At 44.6% G+C, this 25,470-nt stretch overlaps 1 protein-coding gene across 1 annotated transcript in view; it reads right to left on the bottom strand.

Moving 5' to 3' along the window:
• Positions 1–25,470, bottom strand: part of PLXNA4 (plexin A4) — a gene marked incomplete at both ends in the record, with an annotated part of 359,522 nt that overhangs the window by 78,714 nt on the left and 255,338 nt on the right. Inside the window, 5 exons of the mRNA XM_080932241.1 lie at positions 2,791–2,905; positions 5,011–5,110; positions 6,310–6,463; positions 7,833–7,956; positions 18,675–18,775. Of these exons, the coding sequence (XP_080788367.1) occupies positions 2,791–2,905; positions 5,011–5,110; positions 6,310–6,463; positions 7,833–7,956; positions 18,675–18,775 (594 nt within the window). The remainder of the gene's footprint in view (positions 1–2,790; positions 2,906–5,010; positions 5,111–6,309; positions 6,464–7,832; positions 7,957–18,674; positions 18,776–25,470) is intronic.

Genomic DNA, 25,470 nt, shown 5'->3' with positions numbered 1-25,470 from the left:
TTGACCTTTAGGGTCTGAGAGTCTGTCATACCTGTCCTAGTGTAGGACATCTCAGAGCTATGCGGTGGCCGTGGACGTTGGGAGATCCTTTCAAGTTCAACACTGCAGATCAAACAGAATGTATTTCACCTTCTCTGATCTTACAATTGTTCTCTGGAGGAAGCACACTGGTTGAACTTGAAGAGGAAAAGTAGCATGTGGCACCTCCTTTCTGAGATGGATCGCTGGGAACCACCCACACACGGGTAGCTTTTCTAGATTGGTACCCAGAGAACACAGCTTCAATAATGGGTCACTTGGATTTTTCCTCTCTGATGAGAAATAACCATATACCTGCCCACTGAGGACCACCTTTTTTGCCAGTGGATTTTTTTTTTATAACAGTTTATAGGTACCAACAGTGCCTAGAGTGTGGGCCAGATGGCTCTGTTCAGGTGAAGCTGTAGAGGAAACAGCACCTCTAGGGCACGCAAGGACAGAGGCTGCTGCAGCTCTGTAAATGGCCATAGGCCATTCTAGGTGATGTCAGGAAGCTTTAGAGGTTGCTGGGAGAAGAGAACAGTGAGCAAACATGGAGACGTCATCACCTAGTGTGCTTTTTCCTCACCTTATCTCTCCTCTCCTCTTCTTTCCCTTTCTACTTGTTGCCTGGGCTCTGGCAGCTAATCTAAGGGTCTAAGTTGCTATCACTATGCCATCATTAGTTGAAACAAAACCGTCCCTTGTAACTGGGATATAGTTACTATAAACGACATATGTTACTGGACATTCTATTTCTAATAATTGTAATTATACCTGAATATTTTCTGTTCATAACACAACTACAATGGTCCATCAGTTCTCTATGCCAGACCAATAACATCACCTGAATGAGCTCTTTGTCCAGGGAGAAAAAAGTAATTCGACACCCCTGGTGATAGTCAGTGGGAGGCAAGATGAAAGCAGAGTTGGAAATGCAAGATGGTGCAGCAGATGAAAGGCCACCTGGCAGCCTCACTCTTGGCTGAACAAAAGGACCATATCTGCATGGCCTCACAGGGTAAAGAACCTGAGGAGCTCCAGAAGAATTGCTGTGGCCTGAGGCTTACCAGCATTACAAGGGGCTTGGCCCCAATGTTCAGAGCAGCCTTGGCTTCTAAGACCATGAGTCACCATGTCATATACATTGTGAATCTCTAAGACTTGACTGGACATGCACCCTTCGAGAGAATATATATATATATATTCTCTCGAAAAAAAAAATTTTTTTTTCCTAAATATTACCTAGTCAGTCTGAATATACTACTCATATGTGTGTTTTCAGGGCTGACCTTTTGGTGTTGCCTAACCAATTGGTGTGCTCTTCCCACACTCCCAGCATCCCTTAGTTGTCTGTAGTTCTTTGTGTGGGGTTGAGAATTCACTCATAGACTTACCCCCATCTATACTGGCATGTCTATTATTTAGTTCTTGTTTAGGTAGTCATGTTGGTGAGACTTTATGGGTAAAGCTTCTGATGTTACTAGGAGACAATCTTATATAAAACTGCCCAATCCTTTGGCTTTTAAAATCCTTTTGCCCCAACCTTTCTTCTTTTTAAATTGATTTCTCATGGGTATTCGCAATAGTACCACAATAGCAGACACTTAGATGACTAGCCTGTGAATAGATGACTCTCTTTCTGTTGCCCCCTTTCCCTTTGTATCCTTTATTTTTGCTATAGTTTATGTCCCAAAACAAAAGCCAAAAAGCTAATGATATTTTTTAAATGCTACATTTACATTAGCAAGTAGAGATTCTGTTTTGAGTTCTGCAAACAATAGCCTTCTCTAAGTGACACAGTCAACAGTTCAGAAACATTTATTTACTTAGTTCCCATCTGGTGCATGTACTAGGAAGATGTTGTCACAGCAACCAAAGAGTTAGCTAACTTAGTCTTTCCCTCTATGCTTACTTCAAAATGGCCCTGGGATGCAGCTGGACCAGAAGTGAGCTCTTAGAACATCTTTCTCTTAAAATAAGCACAGATCCAAGAAAAATAGGGGCCCAAGTCTATCCCATGTGATGCTGTAATAGGAAGATGGGGAAGACTCTGAGTTACGGTGGAGTCTCCTATTCTGGTGGCCTGCCCAGTTACCATGCACAGCTTATAGAAACTGAAAAGAACTGAAAGGCAAAGGCAAAGACCTGGGACTGTCTCATGCCCTTGCAATTAGCCATATGCCTCCAAGCCTGTTTTTTTTTCTCAGGAGCCCTGGCATCAAATCTCCTGAGAGGCCATGAATCCCCAGCAGATCCTGACAAGGCCAGGCATAGATTTGGCACCTTGTAATTGAAAACACTATCTCCCACAGACACCCCACCATTGTTCTGGGAACCTTGGTAGCTCTTACTTTGCTTTCTTTGGCTCTTTTTAATCTTCCTTTCTGAGCATCTAGGACAACTTCATCACAAAAAGAACAGAAAGAGGACAAGGGGCCGGGGGGGGGAGAGAGAGAGAGAGAGAAGAAGAAGAAGAAGAAGAAGAAGAAGAAGAAGAAGAAGAAGAAGAAGAAGAAGAAGAAGAAGAAGAAGAAGAAGAAGAAGAAGAAGAAGAAGAATTTGCAAGCCTCCTCAAAGAGTGTGGCAAGAAGCACTTGCAGTTTACAAAGTCCATTTTTCTTTTGTTCTCTTATCAGTCTTGGTGTTTCTGTTGACAATACCTTTCTGTTGCCAATGGTGCCCTGTAATGGCTCTTTGACTCCTCACAGCCATCTTGTGTGTTCTGTGTATACAAACAGTGCCTCTCACCACACCACTGCTGAAACCTACCTCAGGCAGCTTCACTCGACCTTCCTGGAAGGAGCATGTGTTGGGGTCATGGGTACAAACATGCCGGTATTTGCACCAGTGGCAGCGGTATGGACTCTCCACACAGGACAGGCACCTGGCACCGAGAAGAAGCATACATCTTAGAACCCCAGTCCAAACAGCATATCCTTAGAATCTAGCAGAACATTTTGCTATTAAGAGAGATGTTCCTTGAATGATGAGCAAACAAAGGTCTCACACAAATCTATCCTTCTCAAGACCTCACAAAATAAACTCCTCACTCAGAGCTGGAACCCTGTGAGCCCCCCTCTCTCCCCACTGTTGACGTGATCCTTTGCTAAACAGATCAATTAGGAGCAGAGTGTATAAGAATGAAGACAAAACCCAGCCCAAGTTTTAATTCAAATTGCACCTGAGTCTCACTATTACAGACCAAGCAATTGGGCAGGTAATGGTTCCAGTGGAGGGCAGGGCCTGAGTGCTGTGGTCTTATTAATTTATTAATCCTCCATATGATGAGTCACACTATGGACAGGATGCCACTAAGAGGTGACATCACCATGGCAAGAAGTGAGAAGAAAACCCCGATGTTGATGCAGCTGGGCTCTGGCTGGGCAGGAGACAGGCTTCCTTCTCCAAGGTCCAACTGAGCTAACTTCTAGTCTCATAGAGAGCCTACATGGGCCCTAATTTTTTTATTCTATTAGAGCCCCCTCCACAGGTATCATGTTAGAGGCCTATCTGTGAAGAGAGGAATGCGGAACAGCATATTAAAACATGCAGAAATGTTGGTCAGGCCAGGCCATGCCATCTGTGTTTCAAACTCTCTTCTGTGGAATCCTGAAGGTTCTACAGAGCTCCTTTGGAGACTATCTAGAGTCCCATGGGGTTCCTAGATAGAGGGGTTCCTAGCCTCCTGACTCCCCCAGTAAACAAGCTCCTTCTTCCATCTATTTTGCATATTGGCCTTACACACCTAATTTCAGTGTCTATGGAGAAAAAGTTAAAACAAATGGACATCTACAATCTGATTCAATATCATCACTTCACAGAGGAAATGGCAACAAAATCCTAACAAAAAGTTGGAGTAGCACCCAACCAACGAGCCACTTGAAGTTTGAAGTGGTGCCCTGTAATGGCTCTTTGACTCCTTACAGCCATCCTGTGGAGAGTCGGAACTGATACACAATGGTGGTAATGTCTCAGACAAGAACTGCTCAGATAGTACTCTTTGGCTGTCATGATGCAGATTGAATGTTTCATGTCCCCAATGGCTTCTTTGCTTGAGCTCTTGCTTCCTGGTTAGTGGTACTGTTTTGGGAGATTTGTAGAATCTTGAGGACTATGACCTGAAGGGGGTTACTAGAGCAGACGTTGAAGGTAATGGCTCTTGGCCGCTCTACTTCCTGATCTGCCAAGATGTGATCTGCCATTTTACAAGCTCTCACTGTTGCAGAAAAAGCCTTTGGCTACTATGATGTCTCTATTGCGATGAACTGTATGCTGTGAATGGAGACCCACTGAAAACTTTTCCTCCCTTAGGTGCCTTCCACCAAATATTCTGTCACAGTGATTAGAGAAGTATCTAACACATCCCAGTCACTACACACAATGGTGTCAGGACACGTATATTCTGTCTCATAGAGAACACTAGAGCACAGAACAGTTAAATACTCTAACTAATTTGCTGTCCATGATTACTATTTAGAGAGAAGAGATGACAACATTAAACAGTCAGATCCAGGCTTCTATGTCTTTATTGCAGAGCCTAGGCCACTCTGTTTTTTTACCTGTCTTTTACACCTATCAGCCCAAGTCCTGACTCAGTCTACAGGGCATTTGGTTGACTTGCTAGACCTTCTGGCCTCTCCTGAATACATGTAAAGGCTTCCCGCCCTTCTCTGGCTCCTCCTCTGTGTAGGTATGAACTTCTGTCCTTCATCACCTCTAGTAAATGCTGGGAAGGGAATTAAGGAGAAGATTTATGCCAGAGAAGATGCACGGTTTTCAGCGCTCATACCATATGCTCTTGAGTTTGCCTCTTTCTAGTCTCTTTCCATTCATACTATGGGTACAGGAGAGAGTCCTATTTTCTAGCATTAAGGACACCCCTTTGGAAGCCTCCGTACAATGATTCCTTGAAATCATAATGAGGTCTTCTGAGCTATGCATGAACCTTGATCCTAGAGACAAAAAGTTGAGCAAATCCAAGATACTTACGAATTGTGAACACTGCAGTTGTAGAAGACAAAGCTCGTGCTGGCGAAGGTCATTCCAGTCTCTTTTGACTTGAGTTGCAGCTGGACAACATGATGGTCCCCTATAAGGCAGAGCCCACCAATGGGGGCCAGGGGAAGTTCAAAACCCAAGCCAAAGTCCCGTTAGCAGTAATGTACTCTGTGGAAGAGAGCCTCTTCCTCTGGGATGCTGCCAGCAAGGTTCAGTTCCAGGATGGCCCCCTCACACAAATATACACACAAGCAAAACAAATTGGGTTTAGTCTCCCTTCTTTGTTATGTCACTAGCCCCCCCCCCAGTCACTTATCACACACACACACACACACACACACACACACACACACACACACAGTCAAATGTCCTTATGTGCTGTGTCTGAAAGGTTCATAGAATCATGATGAGTGGCCCGGGAGGAATAAAATGTAGTGTCTCAGGAAAACTGTTGCCAATGGCAGGAGTGGTATCGCACGTATGTATAAAGGTGTGCACATACAAGCTTACCCCGCCTCTGAGCAGATACCACCTCCTCTGTGGGACTTGGCTCCATAGGAGTAAGAGATACTAGATTCCTGAGCTGGCTCCAAAGAGGCATTGGAGCCCATGTTTAATTCATGGCCTTGACCTTAGACTCTGCCTTCCAGCCTTGTTCTCTGCCTTCCCCAAGAACCTCATTAATCAACCAGCTCTGAATAAATGTGACAAGCCCGAATGGGACAGACAACAGGAAATCCCTCTATCTAGCCAGTCTGTTCCTTCATGTGTCTAGCTTGTGTCCATTCTCACCTTCTCAGGATAGTTGGCTATAAGCAACAGGAAGCTATGGGGGGCAGTGCAGAGAAGGTGCTCTAGAGCCATAGACCAGTCATGTGAGTATGAACAAGTTGTCTTGGAGCCATTGGACCTGCCCCATCATATCCTTGCTTCAGGTTAGCCTCCCTCTTTCACTGTTCCCCAAGGCTAGCTAAAATGAGCAGACCATTCACCACCTACTTACACCAGCACTTTTCTAAACTTGCCTCTACCTACCTTCTCTGTAGTTCTTCCTCATCTAGGATGAGGGAGAAGTTTGGTTGCTAAGCTGGGGCTGAGACAGAAGGGCTGTACCAGTTAATTTCCAAGGACAAAAGAGAAAAAAAAAGCTCACCTCTATCTCTTTTTTATCACCCTGACTTATTCCTGCCCTTAGGCTCCCTCAGGACCCCACATCTGTCATGAGATCTGCTACCCAGGCACAATGAAAAGTCTGCCACCCAACTTTGCCTCCTGGGCCCACTTGCTCACCATTTTCTGTGATGATCCGGGGCACCTCCTTGGCTGCAGGGGAGTAGCACTGGATCTGATTGCCTATTACCAGCCCATCCATCTCTGACAGATCCTCAAAGGTACAGTTGACACCTGCTGACAGCTCCGGGACATTGTATGTCTCTAGGACCAGCTGTGAACCGCCCAGCCAGGCGGGAGAAAAAGGTGGGGGGGGGGAGTTGGGAAAGGAAGGAAGAAAGGCAGGAGGAAGAGAAAGAGACAGACAAAGGAAGAATTATTAACATAAACCAGCTATTATAAGAGTCCTGTAGATAATGCAGTGGGAGCTAGAGATTGAGACTAACGAAACCCACTAGGATTGAAATAGATTTGGTGCCAGAAAGTGGGAACACTTAGGAGATTTGTATGCTAAAAGAATTCTGAGCAGGACCAGGTTGGCTGATGGGACACCTCTTCCATTTGGTAAAATGAGAACACTAACCACCAAAGGCCTTGTGCTATAACTCAGGGTCTGCCTCCCATTCTCTCAACATACCTACATTGCTCCCTTTATAGATAAAGAGATCATTGTCAACACTCATTGCAACATGGTCTTATTCTATCATCTCATATTAACTTACATACCAACTAATGTCAAGTTGGCTAATAAGTAGTAAGGTGTACCCACTACATGCTTCGGATTATAATATAATAAGTAGTAAGGTGTACCCACTACATGCTTCGGATTATAATATAATAAGTAGTAAGGTGTACCCACTACATGCTTTGGATTATAATATAATAAGTAGTAAGGTGTACCCACTACATGCTTCGGATTATAATATAATAAGTAGTAAGGTGTACCCACTACATGCTTCGGATTATAATATAATAAGTAGTAAGGTGTACCCACTACATGCTTCGGATTATAATATAATAAGTAGTAAGGTGTACCCACTACATGCTTCGGATTATAATAAAATCTTGTTGCATTCATTTTTGCCTTCAAATGACATAGATGTGTTCTTCTTAACGACTAAAAGGAAAAGGATTTCTTTGTGTATATAAACCCTGCTTCTTTATTCAGCCCTTGACTGACAAACACTTAGGTTGGTTCCACAAATTAACAGTTATGGATAGTCCTGCAAAAAGACATCAATGCTAAACTATCTCATAGCCAGGAGTGGGTATTATGTCTGGGTCGTATGAGGAGAGGGGAATCTACGTTTGGTCTTTTGAAGAACCTCTGTGCTGATTTTGACAATGCCTAGACTTGTTTAAATTTCTATCAGTATTTATTGTTATTTGCTTTCTTAATCATTGTCATTCTGACTGGAGTGACCTGGAATCTCAATGTTGCCTTAATTTGTATTACTTGATCATCATTGGTATGGTCATTTCCTTGTCCTTATGACTGGAATCTTTTCTTTAATTTTCCTGCCAATGTCCCCTTTCTTGGCCCCCCTATAGATACTCCTTGGCTGACATCCCGTTCCCATCTAGAGGTGCTCCTGAGTAGCCTTGGTGCTTATTGCTGGTGAGTCTGACCTTCCCAGCCTTACCAGCACATTGTACTGAGAGACAGAGATGTTGTTGGGATGGACCGTCAGTCGGACACACTGCTTCATCTCTGAGGCAAACCTTCGGGGTTCCCTGGAGCGTTCGCACCGTTCCTTCCGGGTGCACCTGGCAAGGATACACAATGATCAATTGATCCAGAAAGATGCAGACATCTTCAGATGCTCTTGGAACCCATTTAAGCCTGAAGTGCTGATATGTTTTTCCTTCTCCAGGGTTGGCTCTCTTCTATTATGCTTAGCTTTGAAAAGAAGGCAGCCATCCCCCCAGAATACCAAAACACACAAACAAACTTGAGTCAACTTAAATTCCCCCCACTCCCTTCAAAGTCACACTTCTTCTCATATATGTGTATAGTACATAATACATATTGTACTGCCCTTGTGTATGTAATTCTGTCTGGGTTTCTACATCTTTTTACCCGTCCAATTCCATCTAAGTCTACAGAGTAGTTTAACTCTTTTGTAACTACGGTCCCTCTGTCCTGACACTAGGCAGATATGAATTATCTCTTTACCTGGAGTTTTCCACAGTCTAAAACTTTTTATGTTTTATGATAATTACTGAGATAAAAGTAGCTGACACCTGCCAAGTATGAGCTTTTCAAGAAAAGAAACCATGTCCTCTGTCTTTTAGAATCCCCTGAATGCATTCTAGCAATGGAGAAAAGAGAAATATTGGTAGGTGTGTGTGTGTGTGTGTGTGTGTGTGTGTGTGTGTGTGTGTGTGTATGTGTGTGTGTGTGTGTGGGAGAGAGAGAGAGAGAGAGAGAGAGAGAGAGAGAGAGAGAGAGAAGAGAAGAGAAGAGAAGAGAAGAGAAGAGAAGAGAAGAGAAAAGGAGGAGGAAGCAGAGAGGATAAAGGAACAGAGGGTAGCAGCTAACAGCCTCAGAACTCCATCTCTGAGGCACTGGGGAACTACTACATAAGGTTTCCATCATTGTTTAATACAAAGTGTACAAAGTCACAGGTGCACCGCATCCAGTGTGGCCTTGGCTTTTAACAGTCATTATTGACTAGGGCTTGAGAAAGAGGCACAGAAAAAAACAGGGTCTGGGCCCAAAAGTATACACCCCTATGTTTGCTGCGTGAAGGTATCTGAGTTCAGAGAAGAATACATAATCCTAGCTAGATAAACCTTACAAATACAGAGCTGTGTCCAATGTCCAGGATTTGGATGCTCTGTAACATGCATTACATTGTGAAGCACAGGCAGGCGAGGTGCTCCAGAGGGACAGGCTGAGATGAGGTGGGACTATCTGGAAACCACCACTGCATGGCCAGTCTCTTTGGTCCAAAGAGAAAAGGATGTTGTTAGCAGCCATTGAGGGAGGTCTGGGCAGAGTGACAAAAGGAAACCATAGCTCAGGAGAGAAAAGAACTTGGGGAGGGGCACAGGAGGAGAACTTCCTTCTGGAAAGGCAGCTGTGGGGGGGGGGAGTAAGAAAGGAAGGGAGGAAAGGTACTGGGGTACTCCCAGTGGCTTGTGGGCCAACTCTTAGTCCTACTGTATGAGGTGGTCCTCCCAGTCAGTCCTCCCAGTTAGCCACAGCTGGAGGCATGGCCTCCAGGTGCACACAGCTGGAGATGAGAGTTTAGCTAATTAATGAACGAGAAACACTAAAGGTGACATCTGAAATGCCTTTAAAGGAAGACTGGGGGAGGAAGGGGACTAAGCAAGAGGTAGACCTTACAGTAAGTAAGCTGGATGGGTGAAAGAAAAGTAAGTCCATCTCTCTATACTGCAGTCACGATCACTAGTTACTGTGTTCTCACTATGTCCATCTGGTCTTAGAGATCAGAAGACTATAGGGGAGGATGGGCAGTCACCTCTTCATCTAGGTCATAGCTAATATGAGTCCATATGAAGCCCAGGAAAACTCAGAGCCACTGCTCCTTACAACTGTGCTAAGCTTCTCGAAGCTTCCAGACTAAGAAGTGAGGTCAAAGACCTCTGTGCAGACTAAATCACGTCCCTTACCTTAATGCTTCCCTTACATCACTAAGGCTCGTTGAACATTCCCTCTCCACCACCTCTTTTGCTCACCAGAAAGCAGCTGACTATCGTGGATACCTGGACAAACCTGAAATCTCTGGGATGAATTCCAGAGGCCTCCAAACCAGGAGGGAAAGGTCAGGAGCGAGTCTGGGAGTCCTCACAGGTTTCTTGGGCTGCTGGAGCAAACCACTGGCCACAGGAGTGTCTGCCTCTAAGTCTTAGAAGTTAATTTACCAGCTCCTCAGCAAGGACTCCATTACCTTCAGCCATTAGGCTAATGTTATGGACTTTTGCAGAGTGTCTGAGCTGACATTGCTATTAATAGTGTTATTATGCCCATTAGCTGCAGACCCGGAGAACGGGTATGGCTTCAATTATTCACTGACTCGCCAACTTTGAAGTTCTTGTTTTCAAGACCAACTAGTAGGTTTGAAAAAAAGTACCTTTGATTAAATTATGAAGAGTGTGTGTGTTGGAGGGGGGTAAAGCTGCTTCCTGGCCAGACATCACCGGAAGTCACTAAGTAGAATAGCTGGGTTCTCTCTCTCTCCCAGGTTGGGGGAGGAGGCACAGGTAGCTGGGTAGGGATAAGTCTGACCTATGTTGTTTGCTGCTACCCAGATTCCCAGGGCTGCATCTTCCTACCATTCTAGAAAGCACTGTACACACAAACCCATGTGTAATTTACAGCTTAATTTAATCAAGACTAAATGATTAACCTCTTGATGCCTTAGTCTTTTTTTTTTCTTCTTCTAGAAAATGGGAGCATACTGGTGGCAGACAGCTAGGGGTTCCTGGAGATTTCATGAGCTCAGGGTGCAGCAAGCAGTTCTAAGGAGGGCTGTCAACAAGTGTGAGGTGGGTATTGTGAGCCCATCACTTCCCTACGTCCTCATTCCATGGCTCCAAACTGCAGCTGATGCAGACCCTTTCACCAAACACATCAAAGGGAGACAGAAAGGCTGCAGTGCATCTCACAATGAAGGTGGAGGGAGGCCCAGAGGCCAGGCAGGACAGGAGAGAGAAAGCATGCTATGTTATGGCTTGTTTCCTTAATAGTTGTCAAAGCATATTGAGAACTCAGCTCTCTTTCAGTGGAAAGTTAAGCTTAAGGTCAGAACCAGGGGTATTTTGACATTTCTACCATCCTGCATGGCTCAGGAGGGCAGAGGCTACAAATGCCTAAAAGCATAGACAACTGACCTTAAATGTGATGGGATAATGGCATGGAACAAGTGCAGCTTCTGATGTCTTATGGGGTCCATCAAGGTAATAGCCCTTGGCTGTTTGAGGACTGTGCTTTTCTAGTGGCTCAGGCCAGAGTTAGGAAATATGGAAGGTGTTCCTTCTGCTCTTAGAAGAGTTCCTGAATTACTTCCTACTGAGGGCTGCAGTATGTGGAAAGGCAACGGTTTCTCCTCTGTAGTACAGACATCCAGGTCTCGCCTCATCCACTTCCCATGTAGGGGAACTCATGTGTTTACAGGCTCACAAAATACACACTATGCAACTGAGCTTTCAGGCACTGGTCTCTGTCATTCCCAAGGTTGCCTCTGTCCCAAATACAGATGAGCAGGTGAGCAGCAGGCCCCAAGAAGACCCATCTCCCCTTAGCCCTAGTTAAGGTCTTCCTTCCTGAGCAGTCTTTGCTCCTGTTCTCATTCTACTTCCTGCGCACTGGGCCCTTACAGCCCTAGACCAGAGGTTCTAACAGCTCCAGGGAGAAAGGCCCCAGGCCTCTGCAAGGGGTTATTATTCAAGCCAGTGGCTCCAATGAGATTATCCTCTCTAATGAAGCAGTTACCTCCGCCCTCCCCTAAGCCTGAACTTTCACTGCTGGAGAATTCGCAGCCAAGTGGAAAATTAGAAGGGAAAGGAATGGAGAAAGGAAGGGGTGAGTGAGAGGGAAGAAGAGTGGGGGTGATTACGTTTAGTAGAAATTAATTCCTAAACACACAGAGAGAAATATTAACTCCCAGTGCTGCTGGCCAGGCTAACAGATTTCAGCATGGAAACCAGGCTGGCTCAGGTATGCCTCCCAGCTGGACGGATCATAAGTAGGCTGTCTCCCCAGGCTCTTCAGTGTGGGAACACTGGGCTCAGAAATCAGAGCCTGTTTCTCTCTTCACTGGCAGATGGTCTCCAACCCATGACACTATGGTTTAACTTTGGCCTATGATTGAACTGAATCATTAGGAGCTTTATGCTTAGATCATAATGAAACAGAGGAGTGGAGGAGGAGCAAGAGTAAGTCAGGTGGTCTTCCAGATGACTATTGCTTGGGTCTTCAATGTCTTCTAGGGACTCATGTGTTAAAGCCTTGTTTCCTGGTCTATGGTTCTATAAGGAAGTGGAAGGAGATAGGGCCCAGTAGAATGAAGCCAGAATATGGGGGAAGAGCCTTGAAGAGGACATGAGACCAGGGCCTGTCTCATGCCTTCCAGTTACTACGTGTTCTCACCATGGCATCCTATGCTGTCAGCGACACAATGTAACAGAACCAAGCAAGGAGGAAAGACAGGGTGGGTAGTAAGTGGAGTTGACAGACAAGGAGCAGAGGATGGGAAGAAGATCTAAAGAAGTCAAAGGCACATCCTGGTAGATAGATCTTACTTCTGACAGTCTACACTGAGGATGACATTGCCTTTTACTTGAGACACATTGCAACAGTGATTATGACGGACTCTGATCAGCTTTGGGATGTACTTTATCCAACATCCTGGTGTTTTCAGGTCCTGGGTGTCATAAGGTACAACAGGCTTGGCACAGGAAAACACTTTGCTCTGTACATCCATGCTGCTCCTCTGCACAAGCATCAGTGTGTGTGTGTGTGTGTTTGTGTGTGTGTGTGTGTGTGTGTAAATTTAAGCCTAAGAATCAGCCCCCAGATAGCCAGGATGATAGACTGGTAAGCTAACCATAAAGCTGTATGCACATATGCTATATGCTTGTGTATTCATGTTTGTGTATGTATATATGTATGTATGTATGTATGTATGTATGTATGTATGTAATGTGGGTAGATGTACACATGTACATGCATGCACATATAAACACAAAGGCAATATGGACAAAAGGTGTCTCCCTTCATTACTAAAGTGCCTTATATTTTGAGACAAGGAACCATCACTGAGTGGGAATTGTACTGATTCAGCTAGGCTGTCTAGCCAGTGGGTCCCAGGGATTTCCCCAGTCTTTACTTCCCTAATGCTGGAATTGCAGGAACACAGACATATTTGGTTTTTTATGTAAGTAAGAAGGATCTAAGGTCAGGTTCTCAAGCTTGCATGAAAAGAACTTGATAGACTAAGCTATCTCCATAGCCTCTCTGATGTATATGAGAAAGTGGTAGTTTTTACTTGTCCTTACATTATGAAACATCTATGAAACTTGTGAATATGTACACACACACACACACACACACACACACACACACACACACACACACGGAGGGGGCGACTAAGTAGGAGTCAAGGGTTAAGGCTTTCTTAAGTCATTTTATACCTAGGTAGCTAGTGAGCCAAGGGAGTTGAATGTACTAGAACTGAGTTTTAGACTTTCCTCCAGACCATTGGTAAAGTGTCAATCAAAACAAACATGCTGGCATTCTTTATGATTCTGAAAGCCTTTGGCCAGCAATCCTAGAAGATACCCAGCCATAGGTTACTGTTAAGGGAGTAGGTTAAGAAATTAAGAAACAATACAAGGCTCTAGGATATGCTCACATGGAGCAAGGAACAGCTCACACCTTAGGGTCCACCCCCACAAACTAGGAACAAAGTCAGTCATCACAGTCGTATCCGAGAAGTGGCTTATTTCACATCTTGTCCTCTTGCTTTGACAGCATGTGTGTAAGCTATCTCCTCTCAACAACATTCAGATCTTGGGAAAGGAGTCTAGACTGCTCTGTGCACAGATAGTCTCTTAGATTTTTACTGTCCTTCTATCTTCCTTTCAACCCCCCCCCCAAGTGTGACCCAAACTCTATAGGAAAGAAGAAATGAACTTCTATGCCACAAGTCTGCACATGATCTTCCCAATGGTGGTGCTCATGAGTCTTCCGAGAAAGGGTAGCGCCTGGGCCAATGGATGAGCTGAGTCTGCCACAGGCAGTGGGATCCTGTTACCTACCTAGACTAAGATAGGCTTCTTTACCTGGGAATGGTGCCAGGCAGGGGAAGATGGAAGGGGTTTCAGGGCCTGCCAAGCCTGGAGGGTGTGTTCCAGGCCCAGGACGGGAGACAGCTGTGATGGGACAAAGGCAGACTGGGCTTGGATGTTTTTAATCTCTCTTGCCCAGATCAGAACAGGTAGGCTCACACATGGAGGAAAGCCCTGGGAATGCAGGCTTAAACTGCAGGATGAATAAAGAGGCAGCTTTGGGTTTACTGTCCTTGCCGTTAGGAAGACTCCTGGAGTCAGGGCCAGGGGCTGCAGAAGAACTCAGTGTGGGACTTCTTACCCCTGGACTCACAGGTATGCACTGTGCCACATTCACAAGTGCAGAGAGAGGGAACGCAGAAAGAATAAAGTAACTGTACCTTCTCTTCCGCACACTCAGCCCACAGCCCCCCTGTGACATCCCTGGTACAAAAGCTCTCTCAGTGACCTGGGCCACCTGTTTGCAGAGGCTCTGTCCTCAGGTTTCTTGTTCCACTGGCTTCTTAATGGCTCTCTCCCACGTTCTTGTTCTCTCTCTCTCTCTCTCTCTCTCTCTCTCTCTCTCTCTCTCTCTCTCCCACTATCAGTTAGCATAGAGTCTTGACTGGTATGGAAGCCAGACAAATACGCTAATTCCTTTACCCCATCATTGCATCAAAGACCTACTCTCTAAGACGCTACAGGGAAGAAATAATAAACAATAATTCTGCATCTCTGAGCCTAGTACTGTGTCCAAGCATAGAAAGCACAGGACTAGTTTCAGAAGTGTGTGTGTGTGTGTGTGTGTGTGTGTATGCGTGTGTATGTGTGTGTGTGCGTGTGTGTGTGTGTGTGCGTGTGTGTGTGTGTGTGTGTGTGTGTGTGTGTGTGTGTACGCACAGTACTTTAGGGAATGCTGAAGCTATCTATGCTGGTTCCTTGCTTCCTTGCTAGCAAAGCCTCTCAGGACCAACATCTCTAGACTGGTTCCCACACTAACTCTGTTCACTGTTCACACCCCTCTTCTTTCTTCTGCTTTTTACATGTCCTCTTTGTCGCCTCTAAATTATGCATGTTCATAATTTGCCCACTGGAAAAAAACAGAGCAGTACAGAGCAGAAGGAACAGATTCTGTGTTTTACTTGAACCAAGACCCATAGATAGTACTGACCTTCTAGAGTTGTCTACCTGGGCTCCCTGAGTTTACGTATGATAAAGTTTTTCAGACAGAACACTTTAATCTGTCCATTTGATTTTATACAAGTTTAGAATTGTGTGTTGATGAAAGGCATCTTAGAGACCCCAAGGACCTCTCATACTCAGGAGCTATTCTTGGTCATTAACTCTAGGAGGGCAGGGAAGGGCCTGCTGAATAGTTCAGTGATCAGTAGTCTGGGTCTGTGGAACTCATAAACTGTGTCCTACCAAGAAGTTACAAGATCCATGGGTACAGCTTCAATGTCCCTGCAGGTCTGGTTTCATCACCCACACACAGCACTATTATCCATCATCCTCCAGTCAGCACCATAAGCCACGGATCTCCCTCCTTGCAAATGTAGATGCCAAACGTCTTCCATACAGTGCTATGGAAAACTTCAATATTTGCAGATTCCCTATTTCAAATGTTAGCTAACTGCTAACATTTATTAGTGCCCCCCAAGCTTGTCTTTATGGCATTTTTGAGGTTTCTCATGGCTATATGCAGAGTGGGGAATGACTCAAGTCACATGTTCCCATGGAGTAGGAAGAGGTGACAATCTGCCTTGTTATTTCAGAAATTGCATTATAAATGAGGGTTCTTTGAGGCCTAGTTAATGCCATACTTTTTCCAAGTTCTGTACTTGTTTGACTTGGAAAGATTTACTGCCCAGTATTCCTAAGCACAACACGGCCACAGTGTGACACAGAGAAGGGGAGTTGTGTGTATGTTAAAGAAGCTTCACTCAACCACTTGTAAAGGCACATGCTGAAAGGATCTGTGGAAGACATGGAGGCAGAAAGCTCATGAGAAACTTCATCCGGGTATGAAGTTATACTTCTGTTAGTCGTGAGCTGACCATTAACAAATTAACAATATGTATTGAGAAAAACATTTTAACACAGATGTCCAACAAATAAGGTTCTGTATCAATCCACTGGTAAAAACGTGGCCACTGGATTCAGGAGCCTGACCCTCCATTCCTTTTAGGCGAAGTGGTTCGCTAATTTGCTAATTTGTTAACAGTTCTTTATAGAATACCATTACTACACATAGGGTGAATAAGCTGTACTCAGAGCCTCACAGTATACAAAACAGGAGAACTGGACTGCACAGATTTCAGTCATCATTATGAGACCCCTGTCATAGCCACACAGTAAGCTCCCATTGTGGCTCCTTGGGCAAACAGAGGTCCCAGAAGCAGCAGCTCAGTGTTGGATGGCAGGCAGGGCAACTCTTGCATAGCCTCTGCTCTTAGTAAGGTTTGAGCATCCTGTATGCAGACTGGGGTGAGATTAGATGCCATGCTGAAGGAGGTAAGGGGAGGCAGCAGGAACATCTGCCAGCCAAGAAAAGACAGCTCGAAACTGTGACATCCTTGGGGACTCAAGAACACCATTCAAAGACTATTTAAAAAAAATCACTGGAGTCTATCAAAGTCCAAGAGGAAGGACACTTGTGAGTTCTTAGCTGTTGCTTTAGCCTGTGAGATCTTTGACTACCCTACCAGGGTTCTACTAACCACAAAGCCTCTGGCCCAAGTGGTTGGGCTCAGCAGTTCTCCTGGAACCCAGTAAAGTAGGTAAACCACACATCCTCTTTCCAGGCCACAGAGAGAGTGCTGGGGAGGTTTGGATATGAATTCTGTGTCAGACACTATAGTCATGTCCATGATATGCTGAGGAGTGATGCTGGCTTCCCTGTGTGATAGCTTGCTTTATGAACGGCCCTTGACTATTCTTTGTCTTTAGCGGACCCTTGTTTGCTGCCATAGGAGTCAAGTAACATGCCATAAAAGGGGAAGCTGAGGCCACAGAAGTACTGCAAGCCATTTAGTTTTCTTCTCAGACCTGCTTAACCCAGATGTGGAGGTGAATCTCACCGAGATATGTGCCACATGGGGCTGGGATAGCATCATGACACAACATGGACACAGAAACCTATGTGTTGGTCCTGAAGAATTCCAGGGAGGGGCGAGGTTGTCTGATTGCCCTGGAGGGACATTTATATCATGCTATAGCTACTAAGCATGCTCCAACAATCAGTAAGCTAGGGTGGCTTCTACATCCTAAAGGAAGGCATTAGGTTAAGAATGCATTCATTCCTTTTCTGAGAGATACTACAATGCAGGACAAAGAAATGTACCTCCTTTCTTACAAGGTAGCATCAGGGAACTCTTCTGGTTTGACAGGAGCTGGTATGCATTCTAAACGTGCCTCTCTACTCTCCTTTGTGTGTGGGGGTGTGGGGGGGCAATCCTGGGTTCCATAGCACTATTACTAGGTGGCCTTGATGTACACTTGAGCACAGCTTCCAACCTGTCTTAGAGTTGTGTGTATTTCAGTGTGACTCGGTGGTTCTCAATTTCTTTCTGCTATAATACTATGAACAGATTTCAGGCCTTCCCCTAAGGGACTCAAGGCTTCATTATGTCCGACACCCAGACATAGGGAAGTTGGCTGTTCTTTCAGAAAGATTTATGAGAAATTAGGAGGGTGTTTTTAACTGTCAGAATCTAGAGAGTATTTCTTGTCGTTGGAATAGGAAAAAGACAAGATCCCACCTTCAATTTCTTATAGCTTAAAATGACTGAAAATTACAATGAATGTCATTGGTCCCACATTCAGGTTGTTAACGGGAAGACTAAAGTCTTATTTTATCATGCGTGTATCTAGCTCAGAGAATACCAGGTTTCAGGTGGCCACAGGAATCAACCATACCTAAAGTAGGGCTAAACTCTATTCAAAAGGGGTCTAACTCTGGTGGCTGTTCGAAAGGGAAATAAAGATCTTGGACTGGAGGGATGGGTCAGCTTGTAACTGTTCTGCCAGAGGACCCAGGTTTAATACCTAACATTCAGAGCAGCTCACTAACATCTGTAACCCTAGTTCTGGGGGATCTGAACTATTCTCTGTACCCCAGGGCACCAATCATGCACATAGTGCACAGACATATATGCAGGCCAAATACCAATACACATAAGATAAAAATTAATTACAATTTAAAAATTATCTTCAACTCTCTCTCATTTCCTGGATCGTTGTCTGCATCTCTTAGTTCAGTCGTTGAGTTACTATTTATTTCCACTTTAATATGACTGCCTTCTCCCTTCTTCTAGAGAATAAATAGAGTTCCCACAAAATAGATGTCCAAGGGAACCAAGTATGGATGTGGGGGTGCTCTGCAAGTTGAAGCTAGACAAGTCCAGGAGTCTGTCACCCTGTGGTTCTTCAAGGTCCCATTGCCAGGGTAACTGCCATATTCTGACCTGTCACTGGTCCATGGTGCCATTGCCATACATGTCTTAGTGAAACTGGACAAGTAAAAAGGAACTCAGAATGTTCTGGAGAGCAATAAAGCCTGCAAAGGGTGGAAGGAAGGAAGGTGGAGGATGAGAGGAATGCACACGGGGTGAGAGGAAGGACAGAGAGAAGGGTTCGAGCCCCTGGGAGGAAACAGGAGACAGGAGGGAGTAGCCAATGGTACTCACGTGTTGTGGAGCACACACCAGCCACAGTGGGGGTCACCTGAGCCAAGACACTCGCCACAGCTCCGATACTGCCCACAGGACTCCACAGGAACTCTGGTAAGCTAGAACAGCACACCGAAGACCAAGCAGTCAGTCACCAACCTTCAGAGCACCTCATGGTTCACAGCTAAAATTGCCGTTCTACATACAATCATATTATCCAAGATTCCAGGGGAGCATGGGGGGAGCCCCAGCACCAAAGGGAATTTGAGGGGCCATATTGAGGAGGAGTAGCTAACTGCATAGCATCCTGAGGCTGCAACTACTTAGTAGCTTCTAAGATGTATCTAAGATGTATTTGGAAATCAGGCCACGTTGACTTTGTATAAAATATCATAAAATAGTTTTACATGCTACACTCTAAAATTTTCCTATTACCCACACTCCCACATATTTCTGCAAATACCCAATCCATTACATACTTGTTTCCTATCAAAGCAATAAGGTCGAATGTTCATTCTTCCTCCATCTTGTTTTACTTTCTCTCACCTCCCATCCATTAGGTCTCAGCACTTTTATTTTTTTCCAGCGGGTACTTAGCCCCCACCTGGGACTTCTCTCTCCTTCCTACTCGCTGTTTAACAAGGTGCTGGATCTACCCCGTGGCTGTCTTCTGCCTTCTCCTGCTTCATACGGTTGACCAACTTGCTCCAAAAATTGATTTCACTGCGGTTCTTTCAAAGATCAGCCTTGCTGTTTTCCCCCTGCCCACACCCTTTTCATGATTCGAGGTTTCCTCTCCAGCCCAGAGACTTTACATTCCCTTCCAGCGGCAGCTTGTTAACATAAAATGTTCCACATGACATTTTCACTTAGCTCAAATGCCTCCATTTCCTGCACACACTTAAATATCATTTGAATTTCTTTGTTCTCCAAGGCAGCCTTGATGTCGCCTTACATGATGCCCAAGTACCAGCAATGTGGTAGGTATTTAAAGATGACACTCACGATCAGATGGAATTTTTATTTTCTTTTTATAACCTTGGTCTTTATTTTCCCTTTTGCTAGTTTCTTCATTTAAAACAAAAAGTTTAATTTTTTTTTCATTTTGGGATATTTTATATTATCTATTTTTATCCCAGTGGAGGGCTTCTTGCCTAGTCTTTTAGCTAGAGCCAGGACAACCAGCTACAGTCACCATCAGACCTAGCACAACAAATTGTACATGCTGACTCGGCTGAATCGTCTCTGCTCATGAGTGAGTATGGAGACTGTTTCCCCCGCTGTTCTGTAAAGTGTCTGTGCTGTACAATTATGTCCACTTGGCAGGGGCTACTTGTAACTCACGCACAGTCGAACTGGCACCAAAGCCTGCTCAATTAGTCTCCACACTCTTTTGGAATTAATTAATAATTAATTCCAAGTCCCACCACGGTCTCCATTCCCTTAATTTCCTCATTTCCTTTATCTATCTTTATGTCTCCTCTTATTCTTGAAGCTTTGCCCTTGGCCTTTATGGGTTGCTCTTAATGACTTGGCTTTGCATTTGAAGTTTTCTGTATTTTTTACATTTATTTATTTGTGTATGTGTGTGTGTGTGTGTGTGTGTGTGTGTGTGTGTGTGTGTGTCTGTTCATGTGTGCATCCTTCCTTGCAAGCACATTTTTCATGCACACATATGGGGGACAGAGATCAACCTGCAGAACTCATTTTCTCCTTCTACCATGTGGATTCTAGGGACAGAGCTCTGGGGAGCACGCTTGGTGGCAAACACCAGTAGCTACTAAGCCACCTCTCTGGCCCCTGGAATTTTATCTTAATTTTTATCATTGCCCAGGTGATTTCCCTATGACCTCAATGCCTTTATAATTAAGTTTGCTGATCAGTTTTTACAAATTACATCTCTGTCTCTGCAGGCAGCTAAGAACTTAGCTTATTCTTGGTGCCACTTTCATTTTTCTGTCACATAAACACACGCATAACAGTGCCCGACTCAGAGGACCCTGACTCCTAGGAATTCAGGAGTAGGAGTGAGATTCACAAGCTGTTTTCAAAAGCCTATTGGAAATTGGATTGTTGCCGTTTCATGTGGCTATGCAGACTCATGTGCGTCCCATATTAAAATAGGAAATATATTATTACTTAATAAATGCAGTTTGTTTAGTAGACAGAATCTTTCAAAATGGGACTCCCTGAGGGGAAAAAATAATAAAAAGGGGCTATAGATGGTGGAAGTTGGGAACCATAAGTACATAATCATGTTTTCATGGGTTCCAGCTGACTGTCTGGCACTCCATATTTTGCATGAGTTTAAAGGAAAAAAATATCATGGCTTGTTCAAGCGAAAGCATTTTCTTGGTCTAAACTTAATTAACACTCTCCCCAGCTTCTCATATTGACATGTTTGATAGTCTGTCTTGCATGGAATATACTCTGGAATTTCAGGGCTAACCCTGGGATTTCAGGGTGAACCATGGATTCACCCTAAGGTGTGCCTTGCAGTTCTAAAGTATACCCTGAGATGTTGGAGTGTGTTCTGGAATTCTGGAATGTTAGTTTCATTTCTGAGGTATACCCTAAAGTTCTAGGGTATGCCCCAGGATTGTAGGACGTGCTTTAGAGTTCTAAAGTTTTCCCTGGGATTCTAGGGAATTTGTGTTTTCTGGAGTTCTGGAATATGCCACTTTGAGGAAAGAGCCAGCCATTGAGTAAGTCCAATCTCCCAGAAACCTTTGCATTCTAAAAATAACTGTCAAGTAGTGTTTAATAATGTCAATAGCCCAAAATTATAATGTCCTTCCTCTCTTGATTTTAAACAGCTGCCACTCTCTGGTTGGAAAGGATGTTGGAGCCTGCAGAGGGAGGTTCAAAGCATCCTTGGCCATTACTACCATGGGACCTACTGCCTTCGAGACTCGTTTTCCCTGTCCTTAAACATGGAGAGCTAAACTGTGCTTCCAGTGTTTCTATTCCTGAAGCACATGACCATGAAATGGATTTGTAATGGGTCTGGGGTTTGGCATTTACAGATGATGTTTAAGATTTCCACAGGCTTTCCTGTGAGCATTCCACCCCCTATTGCTCAGTACACTGACTGTTCTGCCAAGTTATAGAGACATCACCGAGCCTTCCTAGGTCTGGGGAGCTATACTGGGAGTTAAGTATATGACCCGTAAGACATATTCCTCCTTAGTCCTTCCATTGTGTCATTTCCTCTTTGAGTGTGATGTCAGCCCCTAAGCCATTCACCGGTCCACACTTCAGATAGGGTTCTGAAGTTACCTGAGCATCCTGGACTAATTCAGACCCTATCTTCGCTTCCAAGTGAGCTCCATGTTATTCTTTGACTTCAATTAAACATCTATAAGGAACCAGGCGCACATCTAATCTCCAAAAGCTTGAGAGCTAGGTCTTAGCTACTGCTTTGTTCCCATCTCTTCAGATGAATTTGAACAATTCTCTCTGGGTCCCTTTCAATCATCTATAAAATAGGCAATGTTATGGGGTCATTTTAGAATTCCTTTTGGATCTGACATCCCAGCTGCTTCTAAGTGTCCAGGCAAAACCTCACCAAGGCACTCCTTTTTGTTTGACTTTCATGGACATGACATTGGGTACGTTCGAGGAAACACCCCCTGAGGATCTGGGAGTAAAAGTTTTCTCTTCGAAGGGCCAGGGATCTTTACCTCCCTTCCAGCTCCTTCCCACCAGGCATCACGTCAATTTTACAACCTGCTCCTGAGGTTGCTCTGAACATTCCCCAGCCTTTGAAAGCATGGATGCTAAAATTAAGAGACCCTAATGGAATCCCAACAGGTGAGAGAAAACAGTTATCACTGGAGGGATTGATGTCACCTCTCTCCCCTTTGCAGGACCTCCTTGGGGCAGGGCAGGAAACAGGGATTCTCAGAAGTCCCACTCTTAGGCAACTGCTCCTCAGCATGACCTAACACTGCTGCTGTGGCTCCTTCTTCTCTAACCACAGCATTGCTATCCTGTGGACAATTCTAGAATGTGTCACAAGTTTTCCTGACACTTTAGAAACACTTTTGCAAACTGGAATTAGGGCAGCCATTTAGCTCAGTTACAAAACACATACACTAAAGTCCTGGGTTCACATTTCACCTCTTGCTAGTATGTTGCAAAGGTGGCCAGATGGCTTCTCAGCCACCTTGCCCCTATGAATTCTCTCGCTCCCCAGTATCTGGATTCTCTACCTACACTGGACACCAAACAAAGCTGCCTCTCCATCCCCCACCTCAGTTCCTCTCCTGACCCTGGAACACAAACCACTCCAGATGCAGAGCCACGCGATTAATTAAAAGCACCACATACTGATTAAAGTCTTAAGCTACAGTGCCAGGCATGCTAATTAACCGAGTGAGGGAATTTAGACCACAGAAAGAGGTGGAAAAGAAGCCCGTGTGTTGAGAGGCTGACTTCTGTTGGGAGAACAAATCAGATGACAATGTGACCTAAGCCATCATAATGATAGATGGTGTCAAAGACCACAGAAGATTGAGGTCCCTCCCCTGGCTACTAGACTCCAGGAAAGGTTGTTGATTGATGTTGCTACAATGTAGCTTTTAGTGCTTCCGGAGAGGGAGCCCCACCCCTTTTCAGGACCATCTCACACCAGAGCAAAGGGAGAATGTAGCTCCTAGAACAAGAGTGGGGTTGGATGTGCACAGAATTGTCTTGGTACACTGTCCTTAGGCGGTGGGCAATTCCTCAAAAACAGATTTTCCATGTAAGATAGTGACTTCACTACCAAGTACATAGTCAAAAGATGAGAAAGACAGGCCTCAAAGACACATTTGCATGTTCATGGTCATAGAATTATTCACGATAGTTAAAAATGAAAGCTACCCAGAGGAGTGGATGAAGAAAATGTGATATGTACACACACTGAAATGGTATCCAGCCTTCAAAGAGGAGAGAGGCAGAGTTGGAGCACACATCTCTGATCCAGCACTCTGGAAGCTGGGGCAGGAGAAATAAGAGGCCAGCCTGGGCTACATAGAGAGACCTTATCTCAAGAATCCAAAAAAAGAAGAGAGAGAAGGAGAGAGGGAAGACAGGGTAGAAATTCTAGATATACTTTAAGGACAATATGTTACATAAAACAGGTAAGACATAAATCAACAATCATTGCCACACACGTGAGACTGATAGAGAGTCACAGTGAGAAGTTGGAATGGTGGCAGTCGGGGCCTGGAACTAAAAAGGAAGGAGTGAATTGCTATTGACAGGATACAGAGGTTTAGTCAGAAAGACGGAATGTTCTAGAAATGGCTATACCATTTATATATGCCATAATGCCCACAAGGACCCAGAAAGAGTTAAATAGCTGATTGCATGCTATATGTATTTTACAGTCATTGTTAGGGCGCTGTAGAAATTGTCTTGAGTGGATGCTGGCAAAGGGCTCATCTTCAGCAGACATGGGAACACCTGCTCAGCTCCCAGGTCAGGCGCCTGCATCCAGGCTCCATGATCAAGACACAGTCTGAGATCTTCTGGTAAATAGACACACACTTTTCAGCTCCTCAGCTTAATCTTCCTTGGACAAAGGTTTGGAGATAACTGCCCCCTGCCATCTGTTTCCTGATTAAAAAAGATAACAGTCTGTCTATCCAGAATGTTCCTTTCTTCCGCACTCTCCAAGAAACACAAAATTCAAATGTTTTATGTGACGGTGAATAGTCTCTGACTTGACAGATTTGTTTCTTTTATTTTAAAGTTTATGTTTATGTGCCTATATGAGTTTATGTGTACCATGTGTATGCAGGTGTTCTCAGAGGCTAGAAGACCGTGCTGAGTACCCCCCCCCTTCTCAAACTAGGGTTCAGCGGTTGTGAGCCATCTAGTCTGGGTTTTGGTAACTGAACTTGCATTCTGTGTAGGGACAGTGTATGTTCATAACCTCTGAGGCATCTCTTCAGCCCAACCCCTGACTTCAGATAATCATCCCTCTGCCCATCTATGACCTGTGGCCCTTCCCTATCCTTCCCCATACTTTTCTCTTTTGGGTCGCTTTTTGGCTTTTTGAAAAGAACACTTATTTTCTTTATCCCTTTTGAACTGAAGTTAGAATCTTTAAATAATATAGTATACTTTGGCTTGGTCTTAGACTATGTTAAAGAGTATCATTGTTTACTTTGTGTGTACATATGTGTGTGTGTGTGTGTGTGTGTGTGTGTGTGTGTGTGTGCGTGCATATTCAGGCCTGCATGTGTGCAAACATGACTGTCATTTCTCAAGTCCTTCAATGTTTTGAGAATGAGTTTCTCACTGGCCTGGAGCTCACCCAGAAGCCGGCCAGCTCTCCAAGGATCCAGTGTGACTGGATATCTCACATGGCTAGGCATCTAATGCAGGTTCTCATGTTGGCGAGTCAAGAACGTTGCTGACTGATCTGTGCTCCATCACTACTTTGATCAACAGAATCCTCCTCCTCCTCATCATGATCATCACTGTCACCATCACCTTCCTGACCTCACTAGTCTCATGACAAGAGCCCACTGATTTATATCACAGTAGCCTAGGCTGGACACTTATGAGTGACAGAACAGAGCAGAGGGCCCATCCCAGCTCTCATGACCTGGCCTTGGTCTTCCTAAGTTTCTGAATTGGCCAGGTTTACTCCATTCTTAGAGGCTGTCAGAAAGTGAGCATCCCCTAGTGGATACTGGCTACTGGAGGAACTGATATGGTCTCCTGAGGCCAGCCCCTGCCAGTTTTCCCTTTCTAAGATGCTTTTCTCTGGCAGTTGGGCTCTGCTCTGCCTGTTGCTGCTCTCACTCCTCCCAGAGTC

Source organism: Micromys minutus, assembly GCF_963924665.1.
Source record: "Micromys minutus genome assembly, chromosome: 18".
NCBI lineage: Eukaryota > Metazoa > Chordata > Mammalia > Rodentia > Muridae > Micromys > Micromys minutus.
The sequence above is the reverse complement of the archived record's forward strand: the minus strand, read 5'-3'. Positions and strand labels throughout refer to the sequence as shown.